Source organism: Microcebus murinus, chromosome 4, assembly GCF_040939455.1.
Source record: "Microcebus murinus isolate Inina chromosome 4, M.murinus_Inina_mat1.0, whole genome shotgun sequence".
Taxonomy (NCBI): Eukaryota; Metazoa; Chordata; class Mammalia; order Primates; family Cheirogaleidae; genus Microcebus; species Microcebus murinus.
The window spans coordinates 13,219,062-13,234,703 of record NC_134107.1 but is presented as its reverse complement, the minus strand read 5'-3'; the positions used below and the strand labels follow the sequence as shown (position 1 = coordinate 13,234,703).

Sequence of the window (15,642 nt, the reverse complement as noted above, 5' to 3'; positions counted from 1 at the left end):
GCACAATTTACGAGCTGTGTGAGCTTGGGCAAGTTACTTAACCTCTCTGTGCTTTGATTGCATTATCTGTGAAATGGGCAATAATAATAATACCTACCTCCGGAGGGTATCTGGGAGGATTAAATGAGTTAATACACGCAAATTGCTTAGGACGTCTGGCACATAGTTAGCACTTATTAGCAGTCAGTGCTGGCTCTCCATGGTTGTATTCCTTATTGCCCCCTTTCGCCCCCCTAGCCCTTCTCTCCTCTCTCCCTTCCACCGGCTCAGGGCCCACAGGAGGAAGAGCGACGGAGTGAGCTCAGGAGGTGTAGCAGGCCGGATTAGGGCAGCTAGCAGGCCAACCCAGAGCTGGCGGTGGCGGGCTGGGTCTGAGTCTGGATCCCGCTGGAAGCTGGAGGTTGCAGCCTCCTGACCATGACGCTAGAGGGGCCAACATCCTGACTTTATAGCCAATGTCCTTTTTTCCTCCTTTGCCAAGTTTCCCACCCTCCCTCACAGAGCGGGAGGAGCCTGAAACAAAGCCTCGACTGGCTGCTTTCATTTCATTCGGTTTCTGGCAAACGGGGAAGGGAGGGGCATAAGGTATTTAGCTAAAACTCACAGGAATATTTGAATAAGTTAGAGGAGCAGGGAGGAAGGAGGGAGGGAAAGAGGGACAGAGAGGGGGCCCAAGGCAAGAGAGTCCTTTCTAATTGGGTGGCTTGTAAAGTCCTGGGTGAAAGGGGTAGGAGGGTATGGCATGACCTTTGGGGCTGAGAGCCAGCTGGGGGTGTGGCGTGCCCCTTCCATTTGTGACAAGAGAGACATGGAGGGACGCTGCATACAGTCAAATCTTTTAATGATGTGGTCTTGGTGGGGTCTATACAGGAAGGAGGACCCCTGGGGAGGTGCTTCCCTGAACCACAGCCCCCATACTTGGGCCTCCATCTCCCCTGCCCCCTCCCTGTGTGAGTGGCCCGGGACCTGGCGGACCCTCACTCCCTTTCGGGCTCGGTGAGGCTCCTTCTCAGTCCTGGAGTCCAGTCTTCTCCTGTGCTGAGGCCTGGAGTGGGACCATATGTTTCTGTAGCTCTTGTTCCTGTCGCCTCAGTTTCCCTTTCCTCCTGGAAGGCGGGAGAGTAGTAGGACGCTGGGTGTGCAGCCTCCAGACCAGGGCTGGGAGTTGGGGGCTCCTCAGGGGCTCTCCACTCAGCCATTTCCAGCCACCTGCTCTCTGCCCCAAACTTCTACTGCTCCCTGGAGCTGGGAGCCCCAGAAAGGATTCTAGAAGAATCTCAGCCAACTGGGGACAGTTGAGCTCTGGTCTGGAAGAGGAAGCCTGGGTTTGAGGCTCGGGGCCACCCCCTGGGATGAGTCACTCTCCTCTCTGGGCGGGGCCCACCTGTTCTCCAGGTCCTGCACTGTGTCCGGCAGCGGCTGGCCCAGGGTCTCCGGCAAGAAGGCAGTGACGGCGCTTGCGGCCACGGGGACGGCGCCGTAGATGAAGAGCGGCACGGATGGGTAGAGCTCCGCGGTCATGCTCACCAGCGGGCTCACGATACTGCCCACGCGGGCCATCGTGCTGCCCATCCCCATGCCCGTCTGCCTGTGGGCGCCGGGGGGGGGTGGTTAGGGTTCTGGCGTGAATGACGAGGTGCTGGTGACTTTTGGAGGGGGCAGCTCAGGTACCCCAGGGTACCCCCGGAACCTCCTCTCTCTCCAACCGATGAGCAAACTAACTTGGCATTTGTTTCGGTGATTTTTTTAAAGAAAGAGCTATTGGAAAGGGCTCTGAGCAGAGAATCAGAGATCTGAGATTGAATTTTGCCTCTGCCCTTAACTTGCCGTGTGACCTTGGTCAAGCCCCTTTCCCTTTCTGGGCCTCAGTTTCCTTAGTTGTCAAGTGAGACATTCGGGTTAGACTGACGGTTCTCAGATCACCCGGAGGCTTTGTGAGTTACTGTCACCCCTGCCCCACACGGACCTATCGGACTAGAATCCCTAGGGAAGGAAGCTGGAGTCTGCATGCTGAGAACATGTTAAGAACATTCTCTATGAGAGAAGAGGTTAAAAACATCGACCCAGTGGACAAACTGCTTGGGGTTCAAATGCGTTTTTCACCATTTGCTAGCTGTGTGATCTTGGAGAAGTCACTTAACCTCCCTGTGCCCCAGCTTTCACATTTGTGAAATGGGAATAATGGTAGTACCTACCTCATGGGCTTGTTGTGGGGATTAAAACTAGTTAATATTTGTAAAAAGTTCATGACACCGCTTGGCACACAGTAGGTGCTTTATATTATTGTTCTTCCCCTGAAATCCTGTAAGGGTACACAGGGCAGTAACCACGACCCCTCAGCTTTCTCATTCTGGCCTAGGAAGACCTGACATTTCTTTGACATCTCATGTGAATTTTACATCCCATTTGTAAAACAGGCTTATGTCTCTTGTTTTTTAATGCAAAATTACTACCCTCCCCCTCCCCCCCAGCCATCTTGGCACTCAAAAAAGCAATGCTATGTTTATCCCTACTGCTGGCATACTATCAGGTGTGGTTTCTGTGATGGAAAATTATTTTCATGTTTGTGATCTTGGCTTTCAGACGTACAACTTGGTTTATAGATAGAATTTAGATTTGGTGGCAGCTCCTCACTTGTGCTTTGGAAATTAAGACAGGACTTCCATTCATTGCCTCTAAGATGTGACTTCTTGGCTCCCTATCCTGCCCCAGTTGGTGGCTCCTTTTGAGATATTCTAGTGTCAGGTAGGGGCTGAGAGGTCAGGAACACCTGTATTTAGCTGGGCCATGAAGTATGTGTTGAGTGGCTATGCCCTGCACTGATGAGAGGTGGGGGGCCTTTGGGCTAGGGTGTACTGGTCTGTGTTCTGGGGTCTGACCTGTGCACAGGAGAAGGTCTTTCCCCAAGACCCCCGCCCCCATCAGGCTCCCACTCACCGGATCATTGTGGGGTACACTTCCCCAGTATACAGGAAGATGCAGTTGAAGGAGGCAGCCAGGCAGCCCTTCCCCAGAACAGCAAGGGAGGTTCGGACAATGGACCAGTCTAGAGAGAAAGGAGTGGACAGCAGGAGCTTGGGAGTGGGGTTTGGGGGAATTGGCTCCCTCCCTTCTGAGAGGTTGGGCTGTGTGGGAGGATGGGGGTGAGCATGAGTGGCCAGGGTGCTCGTGGGTACTCACCTTGGGGTACTACCGCATTGACCAGGATGCAGATGCCTGCCAGCAGCAGTGAGGCCATCTGGGCAGGCCGGCGACCCAGGTAGTTGATGACAAGGAAGCACACAAGCTTGGCAGGCAGGTCCACGGCACCAAAGATCACCTGGATTAGGTACATGCTGACTCCAAAGCCCTGTAGGTCCATGACAAGCCCATAGTAGGCAAAGCTAGTGGCAAACCTAGTGTAGGGAGTGGGGTGAGGGGTATGCAGTTATTAAGGAGTCTTAAAGTGGGGTGCTCTTTCAAAGCAGGGATGAGCTACATTGGGTACCCTGCTTAAGGAGCTGGAGTCTGCCTTGGCTAATATTTCTTTAAATATTTAAATGAATACTTAAACTACTGCATAGTTTAAGTATTAAGGTGGTCTTCTAATACTCTAAATTTCCCAATCTTCTGATAACTAGGGTCCCCAGTGTATTGGGGAGTTTTCACTTAGTCGATATGTAGCATTTACATTGTTTTAGTGTTTATATTATCTATTGATGCTGGGCTGAGGAAGGGCAGGTGGTATCCAAGCCAAGGGAGAGACCAGAGCCTTCTGGGACCTGTCCATGGTCCCGGGACGAGTGTTGTGCTTTTTAAGACATCACGAACCTACAAAATGAAGCTCACATTATTGGACAGAACTGACAACTGAGAGTAAATCCCAAATTGGAAACAGAGAATTCATTGCAAGGATTGCTCCTTCTGACCACACTTCCTCTTACTGTCACGGGATTGCTGTGGTGATGGGAAGGAAGGATAATGGGGACATTTGCGAAGGGACAGGAAGATTTTTGGCTTTGATCAGCCTTGGGCAAAGTTTCAGTCCTCTTGTCGCCTGTGCCTGGTTTCCGGCAGGCGTCATCCAGCCGCTGATGTCTCCAGTTACTTTGCGAGCCGGACGCTCGCTGCCTTCACCATGCGATGCTTTAGGCTCCGGAGGCCACTGGTCCTGGCGAGGTGTTTCCACATTGCAACGGGGGTGGTGAAAGGAGGAGAAGGTGGGAGATGCACGTCCAGTTCCGAGACTTGGACTGAGTGGAGACTGGAGGGTGTCTGGTTCGTCAGGACTCCCCCGGTGTGGGGTTACTGCTTCTCCCAGTGGACTGCTGACTTTTCCTCCCTCTTGTCTGGCCTCTTCCACCCATTGTGTCTGCTCCCTCCCCAGCCAGCCTTTTGTCTCTGGCCCTCTGTCTGCCTGTCTGTCAGTCTGCCCAGGCCTACCACAGCATGGAGAGGCAGAGGAAGAGGCGGCGAAGGGTGGGGCAGCGCAGCAGCTCAATGGCCGAAGCCTGGCTTTTGCCCGTGGTCAGCTCCTTCTGCAGGCTGGCCTGGAGCACCTGCTGGGACAGGCAGGGCTCAGGGCCTGGGCTCCTCCTACGGGATCCTCCCAGCCTGACCCCTTGTTCAGAGAAGCCTCCCGGGTGGGGGCTGGGGGTTGGGGTTTGGGGATGGAGCCCTGGGGGGTGTCATGGGAGGTCGCAGGGGGTCTCACCGCCATACTTAGCTTGGCCCCTTCTTCCCGCTTCCCATTGATCCTGGCCACTCTCTGCAGGGCCCTCAGGGTGAAGTCCAGCCTGCCGGAGGAGGCGTACCAGCGGGCCGACTCGATGAAGAACCTGGGAGCAGGGATGGGGGCGGGTGTTGGCGTGGCTTCAGCTCCAGTGGGCTGGGCTGGGGCTGGGGCTGGGCTTTCCAGTGGGATTTTATTTAGGGTTGGGAGCCCAGGGACCTTGCCGAATCCCTGTCTCTAGGACCACAAGGCAGTGTCTGCTTGGTGACGGGCCATTCTACTCCCCAGAAGCTCAGCTCTGGGGTGCTGGGTAGGGGAGCAGGGCAGGAAGCCTGGAGAACTGAGGGAAGGCAGAGAGCTGGATATCCTGGGGCAAAGCCTTCTCTGCACAGCCTCGGTTTCCCCATCTGTCACACTGAGGCATCAGACTGAGTTTGGCCTCTGGCTTTGACCTTCTCTGATTCTGTGGAGTGGGGCGTATGTGAGCTCTGAGAGATGTCCTGTCCCTTGCAGCCCCCTGGGCTCCTGTGACAACCGCCTCCCACGCTGGGTCCCACTCACCAGGAGTAGATGAAGAAGGCAAAGTATGGCACGGAGACCAGCAGCTGCAGGTGGCGCCAGTGAGGCACAGCATAGGCCAAGCCAGCCAGGAGGAACTGGCCCAGGCTGTACACGTAGCCAATTATGGTGCCCACATAGGCCCGCGTGTGGATGGGCATCCACTCCACATCTGGAAAGAGGGTTAGGACAGGGCTGCTGGGCAGGTAAAGACCCCTCCCTCTGTCCAGACCTTCGTCTGTCCAAGGCCCAGTGGAAGATGCACCGCGTGAGACTGGGTGCCAGGGTGCGGGGAGTCGGGGACTTTGGGGTGGAGGTAGGGATGGGGAGGTGGGTTCAGAATGCCCAGGAACTGCCCCCTCTACACTCTTTTTTTTTTTTTTTTTTTGAGACAGAGTCTCACTTGTTGCCCAGGCTAGAGTGAGTGCCGTGGCGTCAGCCTGGCTCACAGCAACCTCAAACTCCTGGGCTCAGCGATCCTACTGCCTCAGCCTCCCGAGTAGCTGGGACTACAGGCATGCGCCACCATGCCCGGCTAATTTTTTGTATATATTTTTTTAGTTGGTCAATTAATTTCTTTCTATTTTTGGTAGAGATGGGGTCTCGCTCAGGCTGGTTTCGAACTCCTGACCTTGAGCAATCCACCTGCCTCAGCCTCCCAAAGTGCCCTCTACACTCTTGATGGTTTATTTTGTTTGGTTTTTCTTTTTGTTCCTCCTCAGACTGCTGTCTGGGCTAGAGTCGCCTTTCCCTTTAGAGCCTCTCGGAGCACAGAGCAAGTCCCCAGCATGACAGAGCAAGTCCCCAGCATCAACCTGCCTCGCTCTTCCTCAGCCCTGGGCTGGAGACCACCCACCCCTCCACCCCCGCCCGAGGGCAGAGCAGCTTGGAGGAGGCAGCGGTTTTCCTCCATCCCGGATACCGAGGTGGGAGTGGGACCACTCTCTGCTGTGGTCTGAGAAGGCCTAGCTCTGTTCTCAGTGGGCTCCTGACTCCTCTGCTGGGGCAGGGGCTTGGATGTTCAGACGGGACTTTGGGGCTGGATTCCTTAGGTGTCCTGCCCAGGCCTTAAGCCAGTCCCAGTTAATTCCTTTATTCCAGAGAATCCAAATCCTTGGATTCTCTTCTGGGCTTGAGGGATGACCTTGGGCGCATTCTTTCCCTCCTCCTGAGCCTCAGGTTCCTCATCTGAGAAACAGGGGGAGGAGGGTGACCTTTCAAAAGGTGCACATTGATGGCCATGGACAGACCAAGCTCTGTGTCAGTGTATGTTTAGAAATATTAGAGTGAATTGCAAACAGTAAAAAGCTGGAATATGTTACATTGATCAGAAGGGAGGAGGAACATCTAACAGCCCTAGGACCTCCAGGCTGGAGTGTCTGTGTGCCTGTGGTGTCTCTGGACGGGCCTCTCCTGGGAACGCAGTTCCCACCGCTCCCTAATGCCCCCTGCACTTGGTCTGCTTCAGTCATATGCACGACCTGCCGCCTCTCTCAATGGGGTTTGCAACCCCGTTTCTAAAGGAGGGGTTGGGATGGCATGAGCCTGACAGAAAGGTTGTTCACTGGCTGGAAGGGCAGACCCAAGGCAAGGGTGGAGGGCAGGCAGGGCTCAGGAAGGGTGGGCGGGGAGAGCAGGCTGGAGCGGGCCGCTGGGCCGGGTGGGCAGAGGGGTGGGCGGGTGAGCATCCCTCACTCAGCGTCATGCAGTTCAGAGAGATGCTAGCCAGAGACATGCCCGAGAGGAGCCGGAAGGTGCAGTAGACAGGGAAGTTGGGTGCGAAGGCTGCGCAGGTCCCTGACACGGCTGTCTGCAGGTAGTTCAAGATCAGTACCTTCCGGCGGCCCAGCCTGTGAGGGGAGGGGAGACCTACAGCAGGGGCCTGAGGACGGACAGGCGCCAGGCTGGGCGGGCAGAGGAGTGCTTGCCCTGGATGAGCCCTGGGCTGGGGCTCTCTGGAGGACCTCTGACGTGTCATGAGGCTGGCGCTGTAGATCCTCAACCCAGCCCCGGTGGGACTGCCAACCTCCCACTGAGATCACCCGAGGAGCCTGCAGCCGAGGAGCACCCCTCGCCCAGCCCGTGGCCCCTCCCAGGACTGACCTGTCCGCCAGGTAGCCGAACAGCATGGCTCCGAGCAGCACCCCCACCATGTACAAGGACTGGGCCATCTGGCGTAAGGCCCTGTGAGAGCACACGAGGTCCCACTGTGGGCAGCAGGAGCAAGGGTCAGGCAGAGATGAGCCTGGCTGCAGGGAGTCCCCTCCCCTCCTTCAGGGGTCCATGTCACCCCCTTCCCCTGGCACTTTCCTTGCCTCCCTGGTCCCAGGGGCTGAGAGCACTTTTTTTTAAACCCACCTATACCTTTTTCACAAAGGCCCCCATCTTTCTCCCTTTCTCCATCTTTCAATCTTGGCCCCTGGAGAATTTGAGATGGTCTCTGTGGGTGTGTGTGTGTCTGTCTCAGAGGGGAAGGAAGAGTCTGGATGGTGCATGGAGCAGAGGAGCCCCAGGTCCTCACCTCAGTCACGATGGTGGACGGGAAGGTGCTGTTGTCGTAGATCCAGCCATTGGTGCAGGGCTCGGTGGCCCCTGTGCCATTGGCCTCTGTGCCATTTGGAAAGGGCGGCCCCCACTGGGGGGAGGTGAAGCGGAGGCAGGATTCCAGCCGCCCTCGCTGGTCCCGGGGCAGCCAGGCCTCCAGGCCCCCATCCTTGCTGAGGTTGGCGTGGGCAGGCGGGCGGCAGTGGTGCGTGGGGATGGCGGCGGTGAAGTTCTGCAGGGTGTTGTGGGAGGCCATCAGGAGCAGGGGGAGGATCGCCAGGGTGACCTGGATCAGCTGGAAGCGGCCGACGCCCCCCACTTGCTTCAGGAGGTCATTGAAGGCCATGGGGCCAGGCCCAGCCGAGCTGCTGGGGACTGAGGCCTTCCAGTCCCAGGACTTCTGTCTGTCTGTCTGCCTGCCGTCCTCCTCTGGAGGAGCAGGGCTGCCGTTGCCTCTGCAGCTGGGTTGCTCCTAGAGCTGAGTCGGAGCTGGCTCTGTGGGGGGACAGCAGCCTGCCCCTCCTTCTCCCTCTCTCTCCCTGGTCTGACCCTCCCTTTCCCTTGCAGCTTCTCCCTTCGGGGGTCGGGGAGAGCTCAACTTTCAGGGTCTGCTGTAGCCCTGGCTCTTCCATGGGCAGCTTTTAATCCTGGGCCTGGAGGGAATGAGTTAAAGTGTGACTTGGTATCAGAAGGATTAACCCTCTGAGTATTCCTTGTGTCAGTGGAATTTCTCCAACTGGGTATAAAGGGCAGGAGAGGGTGGACTGAAGTGGGAGTGGGGAGAGGGATGTGCTGGGAGGGCCCATCTGGGCAGCTGAGGGCAGGAGGGGACAGAGCCAGATCTTTTTGTCTTCCTTTTAGTGATGAGATTGGGCTCTGGGAAGTGTAGTGGCCTCTTGAGGGGTTACTGTCCTTTTTAGTGGACAGGATCCAAATAGTCTGTCTTTGGGAAAGGTTGTCAGAGAAAATATAGGATGCCCAGTTAAATTTGAATTTCAGATCATGAATAATTTTTTAAAAGTGTGAGTATATCCCTGATATTATATGGGACATACTTATAATGGAAAAGTATTCGTTGATCTGAAATTCAAATTTGACAGGGCATTTGTACTCTTATTTGCTAAATTTGACAATGCCAGTCTTTGTTCTTCTGGGGTCAGCTTTCATCTCATAGGACCATGGATTTGTTCAATTGCAAGAAATAGCAGAGGTCAGAGGCCACTCTTGAAGGAGGGGGACCTAAGACCAACGTCATACACGATGTAGGTTGATTCTCCCAGTGTCTCAGCTTCCACCTTCCTGCTAATCATCATATAAATTTTTCCCTTTGGGAAGGCTCATGCACTGTGGGTGGGAATGTAAATTAGCACAACCTCCATGGGAAACAGTATGGAGATTTCTCAAAGAACTGAAAGTAGAACTACTATTCCATCCAGCAATCTCACTACTGGGTATATACTCAAAGGAAAAGAAAGCATTATACCAAAAAGATACCTGCAGTTGAATGTTTATCCGTGAAGCACTAGTCACCATAGTGAAGATATGCAATCAACCTAAGTGTCCATCAATAGATGGCTGGATAAAGAAAATGTGGTTTAGGCTGGGTGCGGTGGCTCACGTCTGTAATCCTAGCACTCTGAGAGGCCAAGGCAGGTGGATTGCTTGAGGTCAGGAGTTCGAAACCAGCCTGAGCAAGAGCGAGACCCCATCTCTACTAAAAATAGAAAGAAATTAATTGGGCAACTAAAAATATATAGAAAAAATTAGCATGGCATGATGGCGCATGCCTGTAGTCCAGCTGCTTGGGAGGCTGAGGTAGAAGGATTGTTTGAGCCCAGGAGTTGGAGGTTGCTGCGAGCTAGGCTGATGCCACGGCAATCTAGCCTGGGCAACAGAGTGAGACTCTATCTCAATAAAAAAAAAAAAAAGAAAAGAAAGAAAACATGGTATATATACACAATGGAATACTATTCAGCCATAAAAAGAATGAAATCATGTCTTTTGCAGCAACATGGATGGAACTGGAAGTCATTATCTTACGTGAAACAATTCAGGCACAGAACGACGAATATCACATGTGCTCAGTTATAAGTGGGAGCTAGATAACATGGACACGTGGGCATAGAGTGTGGAGTGATGACCAGTGGAGACTTGGAAGGGTGGGGAGGTGGGAAGAGGATGGGCAATGAGAAATTAATTAATGGGTTCAATGTACATTATTCTGCTGATGGGTACACCAGACTTTGCCACTATGCAATATATCTGTGTAACAAAATTGCACTGGTACCTCTTACATTTATACAAATAAAATTTTTTTCTCTCTGTCATATTGCCTTTTGTCCTTATCGTTTACTTTTTTTTTTTTGAGACAGAGTCTCACTTTGTTGCCCAGGCTAGAGTGAGTGCCGTGGCGTCAGCCTAGCTCACAGCAACCCAAACTCCTGGGCTCAAGCAACCCTACTGCCTCAGCCTCCCGAGTCCCTCCTGGGACTACAGGCATGTACCACCATGCCTGGATAATTTTTTGTATATATTTTTAGTTGGTCAATTAATTTCTTTCTATTTTTAGTAGAGACGGGGTCTCGCTCAGGCTGGTTTTGAACTCTTGACCTCGAGCAATCTGCCCACCTTGGCCTACCAGAGTGCTAGGATTACAGGCGTGAGCCACCACCCTTGGCCGCTTTTTTTTTTTTTTTAAACAATGAACTTCAGATCAATGAACAATTTTTTAAAAAGTGTGAGTATATCCCTAATATTGCATGGGACATACTTATAATGAAAAAGTATTCATTGATCTGAAATTCAATGAACTTACTGTATTTTTAGCCACAACTCTAAGACAATCACTTGAGTTCCTCCAGCAGCTTTTGGCTCCTGAGCCTGGTCACTCATGGTCAGGGAAGCGTGGAGCTCTGATCGGATGGGTTTCCGTGGGATCTGATTGGTTGGATTGGGGATTGGGAGGACTGAGAGAGCAGGTCACAGTTTCTTGTTGTAATTGCCCAGTGCATATTATTAATATATAACATGGACTCTGGAGTCTGTCTGCTTGGATCCAAATCCTCACTCCATATATACTGGCTGTGTAACCAGGGATAAGTTACTAAACTCTGTACGCCAGTGTTCACATTTACAAGATGAGGAAAATAGTAATGTCTGCCACATAGACTCATTGGAGGATTAAGTGAGCTAATACAGGTGAGGAGCTTAGAGAAGTTCCTAACTCTTCTTGTTATGAGCTCTTCTTGTTTCTGGTAAAAATGTGAGACTATCATGTTGATTTTAGAGAAAGAATATGCCTAAGAACAGTGATTTTCCACTGGGGGCAGAGTGATTTTGCCCCTCTCATCCCCCACCCTAAGGGGCATTTGGCAATGTCTGGGGACATTTTTGGTGGCCACGGCCGGGGTAGTGGTGCTACTGGCTTCTAGTGGGCAGAAGCTAGGCACGCTGCTGAACATCCCACAGTGCACAAGACAGCCCCTCCCAACTAAGAGTTATCCTGACCCAAAACGTCGGTGGTGCTAAGGTTGAGAAACCTTGCCCTGCATGGTGTTTCAGGGTTACTTTGTGCAGTGGCTCCCATATCTGCTTGGCCAAGGAAATTTCAGACGTACAGATGCAGCCTACCAAAATATTTCTAAGTATCCTCACGATCTTATGTGAGTGGGGAAAGTATTTTACAAGGTGAGGAGGAGAACTCCTCCTGCTCCTCGTTTGGCTTGAGGACAGCAGGGTCGCGTGGCCTCCAGAGTGCGATAGCGCTTTTCCTGCTCAGGCCCACCCCGGCACTTTTGCCACGAGGGTGGCTGAATCAGGACCCCGATCTCCCTGTGCCACGTCTACCACTCTTCTCCACTGTGCTCGGACTTGGCCGTTGGGCTAGGCTTGCTGTGCTAGACTCTCCTTGTCCTTCACGGTGCATTTCCATCTTGGGTCTCTGGCTGTCCCTCCCTGTGACCCGGCTCCAGCTGACCGTCTCTCCACCCAAGTTCATCAACTTCTTGGCATATGTCTAATCGGGATGGATGATGAGGGTTCCACAGGAGGTGCCCTAGGCCCCACACCAATTAGCTGATGCCAAGGGTCATGAGGGAAGTAGCAATTGTCAACCCTTTTGGGCAGAAATCTGCAAGTCGTGCTGTTGAGAGATGCAATCCGATGTCTGACCCTTCTTGTTAGAAGTCAAGATGCCCTGTTTATTGTTGTGCAATTTGCACAAACGTGTTCTTGTGTATTAAGTTGGGAGGGTATTTGTTATGTCCATCAAGGCTCTGGGATCCATGAGGTCTTAGACTAATTCAAACCGATTTTGTCTACCTTTAAAGCTGGGCTCTTAACTGCTGCTCTAGAGGTGCAGACTTCCCAGCTCAAAGGGTCTTGGAGATTCTCTGGTCTCCTATGCATAGAAGAGAAAAGGGGAGGCCCAGAAAGGGATAGGACTCAGCCTAGCCTCCCCTCTCCCGCCCAGTGTTGGTTCTGGGCTGGGCCCCAGCAGGCCTCCAGATGCTTGACAACATGCTCCAGGCCAAGGTACATAAAAGCCTTGTGGCTTGGGGATGCGAGGACAGCTGGACAAACAGCTTGGGGACTGTGGGGCCAGTCTCCTGCCAGGACTTGGTGCCCCTGTGGGGGAGTGGGTGGAGTGCTGAGGGCTGCAGGGGGCGTGGGGGTTCCTACAAGCACCCTCCCTCTTCAAGCCTGTGCCCAACCCCGCCTTGGAGAAGAGCTCCCCAGTGCCTGATCCGCTCCCAGCCTGGCCGAGACTGGAAAAGGCTCCATTGGAGACTCCAGGGCCTGAATTGTGTTTGGCTCCTGGGATCATCTGAGTGGCAAGGGGATTCCCTGGCAGCCTCCCAGCGCATGGAGAGTTTCTGAATGGAAATGCTCTCATGGCGAATCATTTGCAGCGCTGGGAACGATCCCTTAGGGTCCTTCTGGGTCACTAAAAACTCAGAATCAGGCTTCCTTGTGCCGACTGGAATGTGGACTTAACGTCTGGCTCACGGAGAAGGCATCCAATCCTGGAATTTCTGATTGGCCTAGAGCCACAGAACCACACGCCATCTGGGTTGAATGCCACCACTTAGGTGAATACATCCCACTGTGCAGATGAGACCGAGGCCCAGAGCAAGCGAGGGATTTGTCCGTGATCACATGGCAAGCAAGTCTAGAACCTCCTCTCTTGATGCCATTGCTCTATCTACTGAGCTAGCAGCCATCACATACCCCAGATTTTCTGGAGCAAGTCTTGATTTTGTATGACTTTATTCTGTTAAATAAATGAGATTTAAAGTGAGAGACTACCTGTGATTTTGATTTTTATTATTTTGTGAGAACTTCCTCCCTCCCTCCCTCCCTCCCCCCTCCCTCCCTCCCTCCCTCCCTCCCTCCCTCCCTCCCTTCCTTCCTTCCTTCCTTCCTTCCTTCCTTCCTTCCTTCCTTCTTTCCTTCCTTTTTTCCTTCTTTCTTTTTTTGACAGAATCTCTCTTTGTCACCCAGGCTGGAGTGCAGTGGTGTAATCATAGCTGTCTGAAGCCTTGAACACCTGGGCTCAAGTGCTCCTCCTGCCTCAGCCTCCTGAGTATCTGGGACTACAGGCATGCACCATCATGACTTGCTGTTTTAAAAATTTTTGGAGAGACAGGGTCCCACTATGTAGCTGAAGCTGGTCTCAAACTCTTGAGCTCAAGCAATCCTCTCATCTCGGCCTCCCAAAGTACTGGGATTATAGGCGTGAGCCACCATGCCCGGCTAGACTTTTCAAATAAATAATTTACAGGTCAAATAAAACATTCTTGCTCAGATCACATGCCCTAAGCATGGGTGTGAAATGATTGACCAAGGGAGGAGTCCAGCAGACTCCAAGTACCAGCCAGGCCCACAGCAACATTCCGAGCAAGGAATTATGAGCCAAACTCTGTGCTTTGTGCCTTGTGGTGCAGAAATCAGAAACTCATCCAAAGATTGCCCTTTAAAAGCTGGTCATGAGGCCAACGACCAATGAGGTGGCCCAGCATGAGGACTCTGCCCAGAAGGGGTGCTCCATATTGGATGGAATTCACTGAGCCTGGTGGGATCCTCACTCCGGGACAGAGGGAAGGGAGCAGGGGAAGCAAGAAGAGCTGGGGTTGTAGAGGAAAAAGTGGTAATGGAGAGAGGGAGGAGTCCAGGATGGGGATTGGGGATTGCAAGAGGACTGGTCATGTGAGGGCCAGTCTGTCCTGACCAGCATCTCACTCACCATGGGTCCTGACCATGCAACTGGGAAGGTCTTCTCTGGTGTCTTCCCTTCCTTTCCTGTGTGTCCTTGCAATAAACACCCTGGAGCATCACAGGAATGGTCATGGCCAAGACATGCTGGCAGCCACCCTGAGTTGTGGACAACTGAAAGATGGAGGAGGGTGGGATCGGTGTTTCTCAGTGAGCCCAGTTTTTCTCCCTCCAGGCTGAGATCCAGTTGAGAATTCAGGGATATTTAATAGAAGCCAGGGACAGGAAGTGCATCAGGGGTGATGAGGAGCTGAGACCTGGAATTCACCAGGAACCCATGTAAATAGTCTCACCAGTTCTTCTCATCTGGGCCCACGTGGTCTCTTGTTCTCGTTTTCTTTGTGCATCTGCTTTATTCTCTTGTTGCAACCGGCTTTCTCTGCTCCACTTGCATCTGGCCCGGGCCCAGTCTCATGCAAACTCACCCTCCCAGGGCAAGGGCCGAGATGGATGAGAACCTCTGTATCTCAAATCCCAGCCCAGGAGGGAACATGTGATCGTGTGACTTGGATCCAGAGTGTCCTCTGGTCTCGTCAGTCATGACTTGAGGTGGAGGTCACAGAACTGCTCAGTTAGCAGCATTCTGGAGAAGGGGTGGGGGTTACATAGGAAAAGTGACCATGGAGGCATTTACAGGAGACCCTAAAGGAGCCCAAGAAGGAGCAGCCAGTGTGTGGGAGGGAGCTGGGAACATGTGGCATCCCAGAAGCCAAGGAAGGAGGGAGGGACTGGTGGGGCCAAAGCTGCTGAGAGGCAGAGTGAGCCACCGTGTGAGCAGTCTCAGGAAGGGAGGGGTGGGAGTCCGAGTGCAGTGGGGAGAGGTATGAGGCTGCAAAGTGGATGCAGGGGCAGACAGCTTCTTTATGAAGTTCGGCTTCGAAGGGGAGAAAGAGCCAGTGTGGCCCCTGGAAGGAGATATGGCATCCAGGGAGGGTTTTTTTTATTTGTTTGGTTTTGGTTTTTGTTAAGATGGGAGAGGACCGAGCTCATTTGCCTGGTGATGGGAAGGAGCCAGGAGAGAGGGAATGGCACAGACCCAGGGGAAAGGGATGGCACTGGTGGGACAGGCTGGAGGCAGAGCCCCGTGGGAGGACTGGCCCTTCCTCCGTGGCCCGAGGGAACCGGGACACGGCTGCAGACATCGACAGCCTTCAGCTATGGCTGCAGTTTTCTCGGTTAAAGAGAAGACAAAGCCATCTGCTGGGTTTGGCCCTGGGACATGGATCAGAGATTTGGGGCAGGCAGGGGAGGAGAATCAGGATTGGAGGAACCCTGGCTTCTGTCTGCAGCCACTCTGGGTTTGGTCCATCCTCTTCTCATATGGGTGCTGGGACACACGGACACACACATGGTGTTTCCATGCACAGGCCTGCTGTATACACCCTTGAGGGCATTTCACATGCATGCAGGTGTTCCCATCAGTCCAGCTTGCATGTACCCGTGTGCCCATACACGGGCCTGTATGTACATGCAAGTGTGGGCGGGCGCATGTGGACGCTCACATGTCCACATGGTGGCCAGCCCCCATCTCCACCTCCAGCCCTGAGCATCATGGC

At 53.2% G+C, this 15,642-nt stretch overlaps 1 protein-coding gene across 2 annotated transcripts; it reads right to left on the bottom strand.

Moving 5' to 3' along the window:
- Positions 1-824: 824 nt before the first annotated feature.
- Positions 825-8,448, bottom strand: SLC22A6 (solute carrier family 22 member 6). Of its 2 annotated transcripts, none has more exons than XM_012778182.3 (10): positions 7,791-8,448; positions 7,373-7,476; positions 6,965-7,119; positions 5,273-5,441; positions 4,694-4,817; positions 4,423-4,538; positions 3,181-3,395; positions 2,938-3,046; positions 1,385-1,588; positions 825-1,106 (listed from the first exon to the last, which is right to left on the bottom strand). In XM_012778182.3, exons 1-10 carry the CDS (start codon positions 8,157-8,159, stop codon positions 1,010-1,012), a joined length of 1,662 nt encoding a protein of 553 aa, XP_012633636.2. In that variant the 5' UTR covers positions 8,160-8,448; the 3' UTR covers positions 825-1,009. The 2 variants fall into 2 exon arrangements, with proteins under 2 accessions (XP_012633636.2, XP_075857915.1); XM_076001800.1 differs by having other exon boundaries at positions 7,007-7,119.
- Between the last annotated feature and the right edge of the window lie 7,194 nt (positions 8,449-15,642).